This window comes from Bos taurus, chromosome 11, assembly GCF_002263795.3.
Source record: "Bos taurus isolate L1 Dominette 01449 registration number 42190680 breed Hereford chromosome 11, ARS-UCD2.0, whole genome shotgun sequence".
NCBI classification, from domain to species: domain Eukaryota; kingdom Metazoa; phylum Chordata; class Mammalia; order Artiodactyla; family Bovidae; genus Bos; species Bos taurus.
The window spans coordinates 78,546,637-78,559,175 of NC_037338.1; the positions used below are offsets into that span (position 1 = coordinate 78,546,637).

Below are 12,539 nucleotides of genomic sequence, written 5' to 3' on the forward strand. Positions count from 1 at the left end.
TGATGAAAGTGAAAGTGGAGAGTGAAAAAGTTGGCTTAAAGCTCAACATTCAGAAAACGAAGATCATGGCATCTGGTCCCATCACTTCATGGGAAATAGATGGGGAAACAGTGGAAACAGTGTGAGACTTTATTTTTTTGGGCTCCAAAATCACTGCAGACGGTGACTGGAGCCATGAAATTAAAAGACGCGTACTCCTTGGAGGGAAAGTTATGACCAATATAGATAGCATATTCAAAAGCAGAGACATTACTTTGCCAACAAAGGTTCGTCTAGTCTAAGGCTATGGTTTTTCCTGTGGTCATGTATGGATGTGAGAGTTGGACTGTGAAGAAGGCTGAACGCTGAAGAATTGATGCTTTTGAACTGTGGTGTTGGAGAAGACTCCTGAGAGTCCCTTGGACTGCAAGGAGATCCAACCAGTCCATCCTAAAGGAGATCAGTCCTGGGTGTTCATTGGAAGGACTGATGTTGAAGCTGAAACTCCAATACTTTGGCCACCTGTTGCAAAGAGCTGACTCATTTGAAAAGACCCTGATGCTGGGAAAGAATGAGGGCAGGACAAGGGGATGACAGAGGATGAGATGGTTGGATGGCATCACCGACTCTGGACGTGGGTTTGGGTGGACTCTGGGAGTTGGTGGTGGACAAGGAGGCCTGGTGTGCTGTGGTTCATGGGGTTACAAAGAGTCGGACATAACTGAGCGACTAAACTGAACTGAGCTGAATCACAGTAGAGGCACTAGAGGGAAATCTCGAAAGCCTTTGATCTAGGGCATAGCTAAGAATGCAGCTTTGAACAAATGATCTTTTAAATAGTGCAAGGATTTAATTGAACCCTCTGTTTTATTCAAATGGCCTGGGCATGAAATCACTATTGTAGGTTGTGGCCATTATTTCTTAAAATTCCATAAGGGTAAACATTTTTTTGAGATTTTTGTTTGTGGCATTTGCGTGTGTGGATGCTAGGTCCATGAGAAATAATATTTACATTGTGCATCACAGTCCAGAAACATGAAAATCTCTATAATATAGTAAGCATAAAAGTTATTTTATGTCCACTTGCTTTTTATGTCTATATCCATCCCCCACCATCTTTTTCAACTTCAACATTTTTGAGCTCCTTTAACTTTAAACATATTCTCTTTAGCTATTTCCTACCTTGTACTTTTCACATTTACTTTCCAGAAGAGGAAATTCTAGCATAAATCTTCCTTAGCCTCCTTTACCAAGTCTATTTTGGCATATATTAGACTCAGAAGTGGGTTTATTCTCCTGCTTAAAACTCACTGTTTTCCTTTTACTTTCAGAGTAAAGTCCCAACTGCTTAACTTGACCCAGGAAGCTCTTCATGAGTCTCCATTTTGATTATGGCTCCAGTTTTATCTTACCACAACTCCATACCATCCTACCAAAAGCTTCTTTGAGATCCTGTTTCTCTGTGCTCATCGCACTTACACTGTATTCTACTTGTTTTTCTGACTAGATTGTGATTTGTGAGGGCAGATCATATCTGTCCTCCTCAGTTTTGAACCCCTAGCTCATAGTTGACTTAATAAAGATTAAATGAAAAACCACTATTGAACAATAGTAGTTCTAGCTGTAAACATTTATTGTGTTCCTGTTATGTGCTAGTAGTATACAATCATTTATATTTAATTTGAACAGAAATTACTGGTTATATACCTGTTTCATACATGAAGAACCCCAGCAACAGGTTGCGTTACATGCTCAAGGTCACTTAGGTAATAAGCGTTAGAATTATCATATACTCTCTCCTCCCCAACTCCAATTTCAGAATAGAAATTTTTTCCTAATGAAGAAAGTCATGCTTACGTTTTTATTATTTTTCTCTCTTTCAAATATAGCTGGTGTATTTTCAGCAGGCCTTGCTCCAGCTGCATTTGTGCCAAATCCATATATTATTAGTGCTGCTCCTCCAGGGACTGATCCGTATACTGCAGCAGGATTGGCTGCAGCAGCTACATTAGCAGGTAACTTACTGTTCATACTTGTTTTCTTGTTCTGGATTTAGTTTTAATTTTGGGGTAAGCTTTACTTTTGTCTTTTGGGGCAATTTGAAGTTCCTAGGGAAAACTGAAACATATATCCAGAGTGAAATGAAGTTTCCAGAGTTAGTTTATTTTTCAACTATAATGCTACAGGAGAAAACCTAAGTCTAATAACTCTTTTCCTCCTGTGCATAGTTGGTTTACATTTTAGTTTTATAGTTTGAAAAATCTTGCATTAGCAAATCTTTATTCTTGTAATTGATCCCATTTACCCACAGAGACAATGCAAATAAAGTTACTTCTCAGAAAATAAGATGGACACTCACAGGAGCCTCTATCGCAGCTGCCCCCAGATCAGGAATAGTAAACACCCATGTCAGGAATAGGACAAGGTAAAGAGGTTCAGTCTTGAGTGAATGAGTATCTAAAAAGTAAAGTTTAATTAGCAGTATCAGAATAAACAGGCAAGCTGAGGGATGAAAAGGTGGGATTGAGTTGGAAAGAATATATTAGTAAATGTCAAAGCCTGATAACTACCACTCAAAATCTGGACTAAAAAGCAAAAGTATACAGTGTCATGTGTCAATTGTATTGCACTAAAGCTAAAAAAAAAAAATTTTTTTTTTTTTTAAACCAAATTGTATTTCCCATTTAAGTAAGGAAGACTTGTGTACTGGTTTGGCACAATATTATTGAATAAAGTGATTTGTTGTCTAGGGTTTAGAGGGAGAAGTTGTTTTACATTGAGTCAGTTATAGAGACAGGAATGAATTAGTCTTAAGCATGATTTATGTTGGTTACCAAGACAGGAGCAGGGAGATATATCAACTGTGGAAGTGTGTTTCTGTTTCCTTGTTTGAGGCTGCTGATTGACTAACTTTTCGTAACTTGAAGCTGTCAGTGATAAACTCACTGAATTACCACTGATCAATTAATGTTAAATCCGCTTCTGGTAGTTATTTATTATCATGCCTGCAGAACAGGTATTTTTTTCTTAGGCATTTGTGGGTTTCTTAGGTATCTGTGGACCTTTTTTTTTTTTTAATACACAAGAATTTTAAGACGTGGGAAAAAAATGTTAATTTCAAATTCTTGCTGGATCCCTTAGTTAGCCAAATGACACTAACCTGTCACAATGAGTACTTCTGGTGTAGATCTGCCTGTGATTCCATAAGGATGTGAGCTTTCCTAGTACCATTTAACTGGATGTTAATATGTAAAGTGCTGGTATATCTTAAATACAGAGAATCATTAATCTGTGAATCTATGGAACCTGAAAGAAGCAACTTTAAATGATCATTAGTTTCAAGATAAGGATTCTTGGCATTCTGGACTTACTTAGAATTTCTGAGATCAGTACTGTCCAGTAGAAATAGAACGGGAGCCAGATTGTAACTTAAGCTTTTTTTCCCCCCCTAGTAACCATATTATAAAAGTAAAAAACATGAACTTAATTTCAGTGATCTGTTTGATTTAACTATTGATTATTGATAGTTTTTATTGATAAGTACTTTTTTTTTAGTGCTAAGTCTTCAAAATCCCCATAGTAAGTATGTATTACATACTTAGAACACATCTCAGTTCAGGCTATTCAACTTTCAACTGTTTAGCCACAGGTAACTTCTGGCTACTTCTGGACAGAGAAATTCTAGCTGGATGTCTGATTCTTTTGTTCTGTTGTGACAGTGTATCCTTTCTTCATAAATCCTTTTCTTATGTTTTAAGAGTCTTTATTATAGATTTTGCTTAAACTGTCTTTAGAATTATTATTTTTTTTTTTTGAAGCTTTTCATGTTAGTGGTTCAATTACATTGGACTTCATTTTCTTCTAAAACAAAGTGAAACCAAGAGTTTGACTTTCTAAAATACATGTTAGATACACTAATATGTAATGCTTCCCTCGTAGCTTAGTTGGTCAAGAATCTGCCTCCAATGCAGAAGACCCAGATTCAGTTCCTGGGTTGGGAAGATCCTATGGACAGAGAAGCCTGGCAGGCTACAGTCCATGGGGTCTCAAGAGTCGGACACCAGTTAGTGACTACACCATCACCACCACCAGATACACTAAAATCATATCAATGGAATTTAGGACATATTTGTTTTATCAGCCAGGAAACATGACATGTTAATTATTAATTTAATGGTAGGTCTTATTTTGTGTGATACTACATACTGACCAGAAATTAAATTTTATCTTGGATAAAGTAGATAGAGCAAGAATTTCCTCTGTTTTTCCTGAGTTGCCTTCTTATGCCTGTGTCCCTTTATGATTATATAATATAGTTCATTCTTGTCTTAACTCACTGGTTCCAGTTTCCTAATCACATAAGCACTGACGTTTCATTTATTTTTATGTGATTTTCAATTGCTTTGTGAGAATTGTAACTAATTTTGTTTCAGATATGAAAAATATTTTAAAATTCTGTTTACAAATAAAATATACTTCTAGCAAGCTTAGTACCAAAATGTTCCCTAGTTTTATGTTACAGTTTACAAATTAAAAGCCAAAAATGTTTTCAGTTAAAAAAATTCCTTTTTAAAAAGAGTGATGAATTGAATATAGGAAGTCTTTATGTTGTCTAATGTTCCTATTTGCCAGTGTCAAGTACATAAACTAGTATTCAATAGATGTTGAAAAGGTGATTAAGTACCCTGTCAGTTCATTTGTCCCTCTTGAGTTTAGCTTCATATCTTTTCATTAATACCACTGCTGCCACCTCTGAATACTTTCTTTTTTTAATAATTCATGCCTTGGTAGACTTTGTCTCTAGTAGAATTGGGAAAGGGGAAAGCAATTCCATGTGGATATAGGATTGTAAGAACATCTACTCTAAGTCTTATACACTGTTCCTTTTTTATGATCTAATAGTAACTGACCAACCTTATTCTATAAAATGTAGTGACTTTTTTTTTTTATTTTTTTGGGGGGGTGGGATGTGGGGTTTAGGTCCGGCAGTGGTTCCACCTCAGTATTATGGTGTTCCGTGGGGGGTGTATCCAGCCAATTTATTTCAGCAGCAAGCTGCAGCTGCGGCAAACAACACCGCAAATCAACAAGCAGCATCACAAGCTCAGCCTGGACAGCAACAGGTATAGGCTTGCCTTCATTAAATAATACCTAAAGAGTCTTTGAAGTTGTATGAGCCCCTTGCATTCAAGCTCTGTGTTTTTTCTCTGTTTAATTTTCCCAGTGTGTTTAGCACAGTACCTATCATATAGTTGATACACAAGTATTACGGTTTTTTTTTCCCGCTAGTTGTAATTATATGAATTTGAATATTTAGTTGTATTCCACTTCTACATTTTCATTTTTGAAACTGTCTTGAAATGTCTTAACAGTTTTTAATTTTTTCTTCACTTCTTAAAGTGTACTCACAGTATTTCTATTAAAGTGATTGTCAGTTCATTTTCTTCTGGGTATTTAAATTACTGTTTTAAATATTAACTTAATATATTTCTGACCAGAAAAAGGAGGTTACTGGGTACTTTGTTTTTAAGCAAGGAAAGATGAAATATTTTCAGTAAAGGTTAGATTTAATTTCTTAAAACAGAAAATGTTTATCTTGAAGATTTTTTTCCCAGTTTCTGCTTTCCTGAAGCTATTTTTGTAAGTAAATGTCAAAAAAAAATTCTGATAAAAATGCCAGAATTCTGGTTGTCACATTTATCATATTTATACCAAAGAAGCAACTTAATGACAAGTACAGTGTTTGTTACTTGGCAGTTGAATTTTCTTTTTAAACTATGTTGATGTTCTGTTAAAGCTGTCCTTTGACTCAGTCCTTGTAGATTATGCCATAGCACCATTTAATACTCTTAAAATCTGTCTTCTTCTGCTACATAAAAAAAATCACATTGCCTAAACATGACCCGTACTTGTGGCATGATGCTTGCTTCCGTGGTTGGACTTGAGATGAATCCCCCTTGTCCTGAACTGTTGAAGTCTTTCCCTTTGTGAAATTAATGTGTATCATGGTTGTGTATTATCACTGCAAGAAGAGCTGTGTATTATGAAGTAGTAAAGTTTGACCATTCTTAAGTTTTCACATTTTTTGATGAAATCTTTGTTCCTTTTGTCACGCTAAGATTTTACAGTTAAAAGCAGCATTTTGCTCACTTTATTAAAGCTTCTAAATCCTAAAAACCTGGTTAAATTTGAAGTTTTCACTCTGCATCACAGTCTTGTAAGAGACTAATTGAGTCATTATATTTAATTTATAGTTTTCAGTCTTAGAAAATTACAAAATTTAAACTTTTTTCTTCATCTGAAATTTTGCCCTTCCCCCCAAATATCTCTCTCATTTTAATGCTACTTTGGTAAGTTAAAAAGCACAAATACTAGAAATAATTTTTTGTGAAGACCTTCTAAAATCTCCATGTTGCTTAATAGATTATGTTCTTGAATTACATAAATTTGTACTTTTTAATGGTAAACTGACATTTCTTTGAATGTAAATATGTTCAAAGAATACCCAAAGGCTATCTGCAATATAAAGTTGTCCAAGATAAATTAATTTGTTATTTTCTAATATCGTTTCTAAGGAAATCATTTGTCCTTTGTAGGTTCTCCGTGCTGGGGCAGGTCAGCGCCCTCTTACTCCCAATCAGGGCCAGCAAGGGCAGCAAGCTGAATCACTTGCAGCAGCAAATCCAACTTTGGCTTTTGGTCAGGGTCTTGCTACCGGCATGCCAGGTATATAGTTGGTTAATTGTGGAAATTTGGATAGATTTAAAAGGTCTAAAGTAGATTGTCATACCGAGGAGTGAGAAAAATCAACACGCCTTAAAATCCTACACTGCAATAAATTATTTAGAACTCAGGTGCCAATAGGTGAAAGCAGTATCTTTTGTGAAACTTAATGACAGGGATGACAAATGTGCATTAGAATTCTCAAAAACTTTCTTAGTCTGTTTATAGTGTGAATCATAGCGTCTTTCTAATGGAGCATAGCCCAGAATTCTTAATGCAGTGCTTTAAGAAATAAAACCATTTGTTAGCATGTAAGACAAAACCTATTTGCCATTCCTGCCTTACAAGGTTAGTCATTTAATTAGTTAATGTTGAGAAATGTACAGCTAACATTTTCCACTTAGGACTTAGTTCAGCCTTATTTAGTACATTTATAGTATTTTAATCTATTGGTATTTAAAACCTAATGGCATCAGTATTTAGTAAATTTTCTGCCCGTTGCTGCAGTACAACTTTTAGAAAAGACCAGCAAAATACATTTTTTGTGAAGTTAATTTGTGTGAAAATTACTACTTTAATAGTAGTGAAAGATGGAAGGTATTTTTCTTAAGCTAATAATGTGGCACTTGTTATGTTTTTAAAGTGAAATTTAAAGGTTAACATTTGAATGTCTGTAGATAATACATCACCTCCTATTCTATTCCTTCATATCTCTGTACTCCTAAAGACCCACTTTTAAGCATGCTGTTTTTTCACTTTTAGTATAAGAGTACTCCTTTAACTATGTAGAGTGCAGCTGACCCATGAACAATCACTGGTTTAAACTGTGTGGGTTCACTTGTACTTGAATCTTTTTCAGTAAAGATGTACTACAGCACTACAGTCTGTGGTTGATTCAGTCCTGCAGGTGCAGAATAGTGGGTGTGTAGGGTTGACTGTAACGTTACATGCAGATTTTTAGTTGCACAGAGAGTCAGTGCCCCTAATACCTGTACTGTTCAAGAGTCAACTGTACTTATTAATGAAATACATGTTCCAGTTTCATTTAATTGTGCTGTAGATAAATTTTTTCTTCAGATCATGTAGGAGATGTGTTTAATGCATTGGAGAAGGTCCCGACTTACATGATTGAGGGTTTTTTAAGATGCTACTAAGTATTTCTTTATATTGTTTTGAGGAATTCTGTATCAATTACATTCTGTTCTCTCTGAAATTCTAAAGTCAGAATTTTTTGTCTTGGTTAGCCTACTTAATGAAAAAGGATGTTAATACTGTCTATGAAATACAAATGATAGTAGAAGAGGGCTATTCTCATTATTTTCCTTTTTTACCCCAGCTATATCCTTGCTTCATGGACGCTTCTGTCCCAGAGCTGCTGTAGATTAGAGACCTGGCAAAAGCAGCCCTTTGTGAAATGGACTGTGAAGCTGAAATGATAGGCACATGGAGGGATGGAACAAAGCTAAAAAGAACTGAACTGGGAGTTTATGAAAGCCCCTGCTACGACTATTCTGGGTCCCTCTTGAAGAGTCACAGAGTACCATAGTCCTTCCTTACTAGATTCTAAATAGGACTGTGATTTAGAGAATGCTTCTGGCCTGTGTATATTTGCTACTCCCTTTTACTGTTGCTTATTTTTTTTAGACTTTTGATGCTGGTCCTATTATTTACTTCCTATAAATGCCTTTGCTCCTGTTCCTCATGTTCAGCTCATGTTCTTGTTGACTTAAAAACATCAAGGTATTTTGCTATTAATTTTATCAACTTTGATCTTCTCAAAATTTATTTTTATGTTCACTTCCGTTCTATAAGAAAGCTCTTTTTTGCTTTTTTGTTTTGTTTTGTTCACCAGTGAACTCTATGTTGGTAATCCTAACAGAAAACCACATTTTACCATATATTTGTCTATAAAGAATTGATTATCTTTGGAGTGATGAGAAGTTTAAAAGCAGGTAAAACTTTTAGGAAGAAATCAGGTCATTTTACCTAATCTTCTGAGCCACAACATTTAGTTCCTTTATGACTACAAATGTAAAAATCACTTTCATAAAAAGGGCTTTACTAGAATTAATATTGTTGTTCCCAAGTGACGTGTTGATTGTTTATATCATTCTCTCACTATGAAACTTTTCTCTGTCTTCTGTGCTTCATCCTGTGCTTCACCAGGACTATGATGAAATAATTCTCCTTTATTCAGATAGTTACATAGTTATAAAATTTTATGTGCTAATAAAGGATCTTGCTTAGGAAAATTGGTTTTTGTTTCTTCAAATCTTACAGAGTTCTTAGCTTTTCCACATTCTGTGTTTCACTTCTCATCCATTAAATCCCTATTCCTTGTACTATGTTGATTATAGACTTTCAGTCCTTCTGCATGACTATATATGCCATCCATTGTTTCTTAGTCTTATATTTTCAGTCTTTTTCCCTCTGCCACCTCCTTTTCTATAACCACTATGATACTAGTCTGCCTCTTCATCCTAAAAAACTTTCTCTCTTGTGCTCCCCTCTTACTCAGTTGATCCCTTTGAGAATTTATATTCTATCTCACACTGCTTTTTTAAGCCCTGCCTCCATGATTCTTTTTCAGTAGTTCTTATATAACTCAGTGCCAGAGTATGACTTCCTCTCCATCCTTATTTTTCTTCATTCTTAATTCTTTGTTGTATGTCTAACTTTCTGAAACTCCTCTCCCCTACATTTGTGTGATATTTTACTCTCCTGGCTTTCCCATCTTTCTCATTGCTTTTTGTCGGTCTCCCTTTCCTCGGTATATCAGTGAAACGTAAATGACAGTCTAGTTTAGTGACTAGATGCTTTTGGAGTCAGATCTGCCTTATTACTCTACCACTTGATTGTGTGACCTTGACCAATTTGCTTTCCTCTTTGAGCCTCAGTTTCTGTATTGGAAAAATAGAGATGCTTTATATACCTTCTGTAGGAGAATCTTAACTGGTTTCACTTTTCACCTATTATTCCTGTGCCAGTACACCAAGTGAGTTTACATCTGCATCTTGGATTCTTTTCTGAACATGTAACACATTACTACCTTTGTACAAAATATTACCATGTGTATGTTCCTGCTATTCCTTAAACTGAAAATGTCCCCAAATGAGCTCACTTCTCCCAGACTTGCTTATCTTACTATTTACCCTATTTCACTATTAACTTCCTTCTCTACTTGAGCTAGAAATTTTTTACTTCATCCTCAGAGTCATCTTTAAGTCTTAATTTTTTCTATGCCCACTTTCAGTGACTTGCCAATTCTTGGTTATTCTATCTCATGTTCCCTTCTTTTCATCTCTGCTATACTTGTTCAGCCTCTCCCATGTCCTCCCACTAACTCTGTAAGCCTTTAGTCTCTTCAGTTTATTTCTTTTTATTCTTTTGGTTACCTTTCAAAATTCCAGGTTAGTTTATACTATTCTGGTTGCTAGTGAAGTTGCTCAGTCGTGTCTGACTCTTTGCGACCCCATGGACTGTAGCCTACCAGGCTCCTCCGTCCATGGAATTTTCCAAGCAAGAATACTGGAATGGGTTGCCATTTCCTTCTCCAGGGGATCTTCCCAACCCAGGGATGGAACCTGCATCTCCCGCGTTGCAGGCAGATGCTTTACCATCTGAGCCACCACAGAAGCCCCATTTCCATTAATCTAGCTCCAAACTACTTTTTAAACTTATCAACAGTTTCCCGGTTCTGTACTTTAACACACTAGACCACAGACTGTTCCACAAACATCCTTTTATGCTTTTAGCCCTAGCCAACATTTTTCCTTTAGAATACCTTTTTATAAATTTTTAGCAAAATTGTGATATATAGTTTTGCATTTTCCTTTTTAGAGCCTTGCTTTATACTTGTGATTAACTTTCCTTTTCGTCTTTTAATATGATCCTTTTCATGAAGCCTTTATGAATCTTTCCCAGTGCTTGTTCATGAATAATTATTCCTTTTGGGACTTCCCTAGTGGTCCAGTGATTTAAAACTCAGTGTTTCCAATGCAGGGGGCATGGGTTCGACCCCTGGTTGGGGAACTAAAATCCTGCCTGCCATGCGGCATGGCAAAAAAAGGAATAAAATAATAATCATTTTTGCTTTTGTCATTCTTGTGGCACATAACTTGCTCCTTTCTTTAGTACTTCTGTCTGCCTTGTGTTTCATTTAGCTATTTGTGATTTGTTAATTATTTTAGCATGTTTGGAGGTGGAAAGTGTCTTAAAATTAAAGTGAAAGAGTTATGTATTTCTCCCTAAGGGAAGTTATTTGATCAATGTCAGGTCTGCAAATAAGTGGCATTTTAGGATTAAGAACATAGTACGTTACCTTCTCTATGAATTGTGTAATTCTTGAGTGTGGGGAGTGTGTCTTTTTTAATCTCTTGTGTTTTATCAAGCTCTTTAAGTAACAAAGATAATATAATAGAAATTAGAAACTTTTGAACTCATTGATTATGAAAATGCTGCATATTTAAACTTGTTTACTACACCTAAAAGCAAAACATAGAAGAGGAGTATATTGGCCTTTTCTTTTTAATTGAAGTACAGATGATTTACAATGTTGTTAGTTTCAGATGTAGAGCTCAGTTATATGTGTATATTCCTTTTCAGATTCTTAAAGGCTATTACAAAATACTGAGTACAGTTTCTGTGCAACACAGTCGGTCCTTGTTAGTTATCTTTTTTGTACGTGGTGTATATGTTAATCTGAAACTTCTCTGTTCCCTCCTTTCCCTTTTGTAACTGTAAGTTTGTTCTCTATGTCTGTGGATCTGTTTTTGTTTTGTACATAAATTCACTTGTATCTTTTTTTTAAGATTCCTTGTCTTTCTTTATCTGGCTTACTTCACTTAGGATGATAATCTCTAGGTCCATCCATGTTTCTGAAAATGGCTGGAGTATATAGGCTTGAATACATACATTAGAAAATAAATTTCTATCTGGGAACCATAAAATGAAGAGAATAAATTCTAAGAATTATAGAAGGAAATAATAAAGATCGAAACTGATGTAGATGAAATAGATGACAAACATACAATTTAAAGGGTCAAGTTATCTCAAAAGTTGCTTCTTTAAAAAGACTAATAAAATTATTAACCTCTTAGAGGTTCATAAAAAAAAAGATAAAGAGACAAGACATAAATAACCAATATCAGAAAAATTGAATAATCATAACAGGATATTAGGAATCAATCTCATGTTAGGAAATTGTAAACAAAATGGACAAATAATGAGAAAAATATTATCAGAAAGATTCAATGATATATAGAAAGTCTGAAGTTCATTACTGTTAAGTCAATTGATTAATCAAAAAAAATAAAAAAATAAAAAAGAAGTCTTGCAAGAAAATTCCAGTCTAACACAACTTTTTTGGTGAATGATACTAGGCATTCAAGGAAGAAGTAGTTTTTAAATTTTTAAAACTGTACAGAATAGAAAAAGACTGGTCTCCCCATGCCATTTTATGGTGCTAGCTTAATCTTGATGTTAAAAAAACCTGTCAAGCGTGCAGAAAAGGAAAATTATAGGCCAATCAGACTTATGAACATGGATTTATAAATCCTGAAATACTAGCAAACCAGATCTGGCAATATAAAGCAGGATGATACATCATGAACAAGTTGGATTTTATCCCAAGAATGCAAGATGAGCATTAGTAACTCATACAGTATAATTTTCCACATTGAAAGATTAAAATAAGAGAGACAAATCATAAGAATTTCTCAAAAGATGCAGGAACATTATAATAAATTTATATATTGACTTACAGATATGAATCAGAAGATTTAATATGCTGGGAAGTCAAAGAGAATTAAACAACCCACCCCACCTTCAAAGGATGA

The 12,539-nt window shown here is 34.9% G+C and overlaps 1 protein-coding gene across 17 annotated transcripts in view; it reads left to right on the plus strand.

Moving 5' to 3' along the window:
* Positions 1-12,539, plus strand: part of PUM2 (pumilio RNA binding family member 2) — a 117,631-nt gene that overhangs the window by 59,890 nt on the left and 45,202 nt on the right. For 16 of the 17 annotated variants that reach the window (XM_005213096.5, XM_024999524.2, XM_005213092.5 and 13 more), the window contains 3 exons: positions 1,869-1,994; positions 4,960-5,102; positions 6,576-6,705. In XM_005213096.5, coding sequence (XP_005213153.1) covers positions 1,869-1,994; positions 4,960-5,102; positions 6,576-6,705 — 399 coding nt within the window. The remainder of the gene's footprint in view (positions 1-1,868; positions 1,995-4,959; positions 5,103-6,575; positions 6,706-12,539) is intronic. The other variant, XM_005213100.5, reaches the window with a different exon arrangement.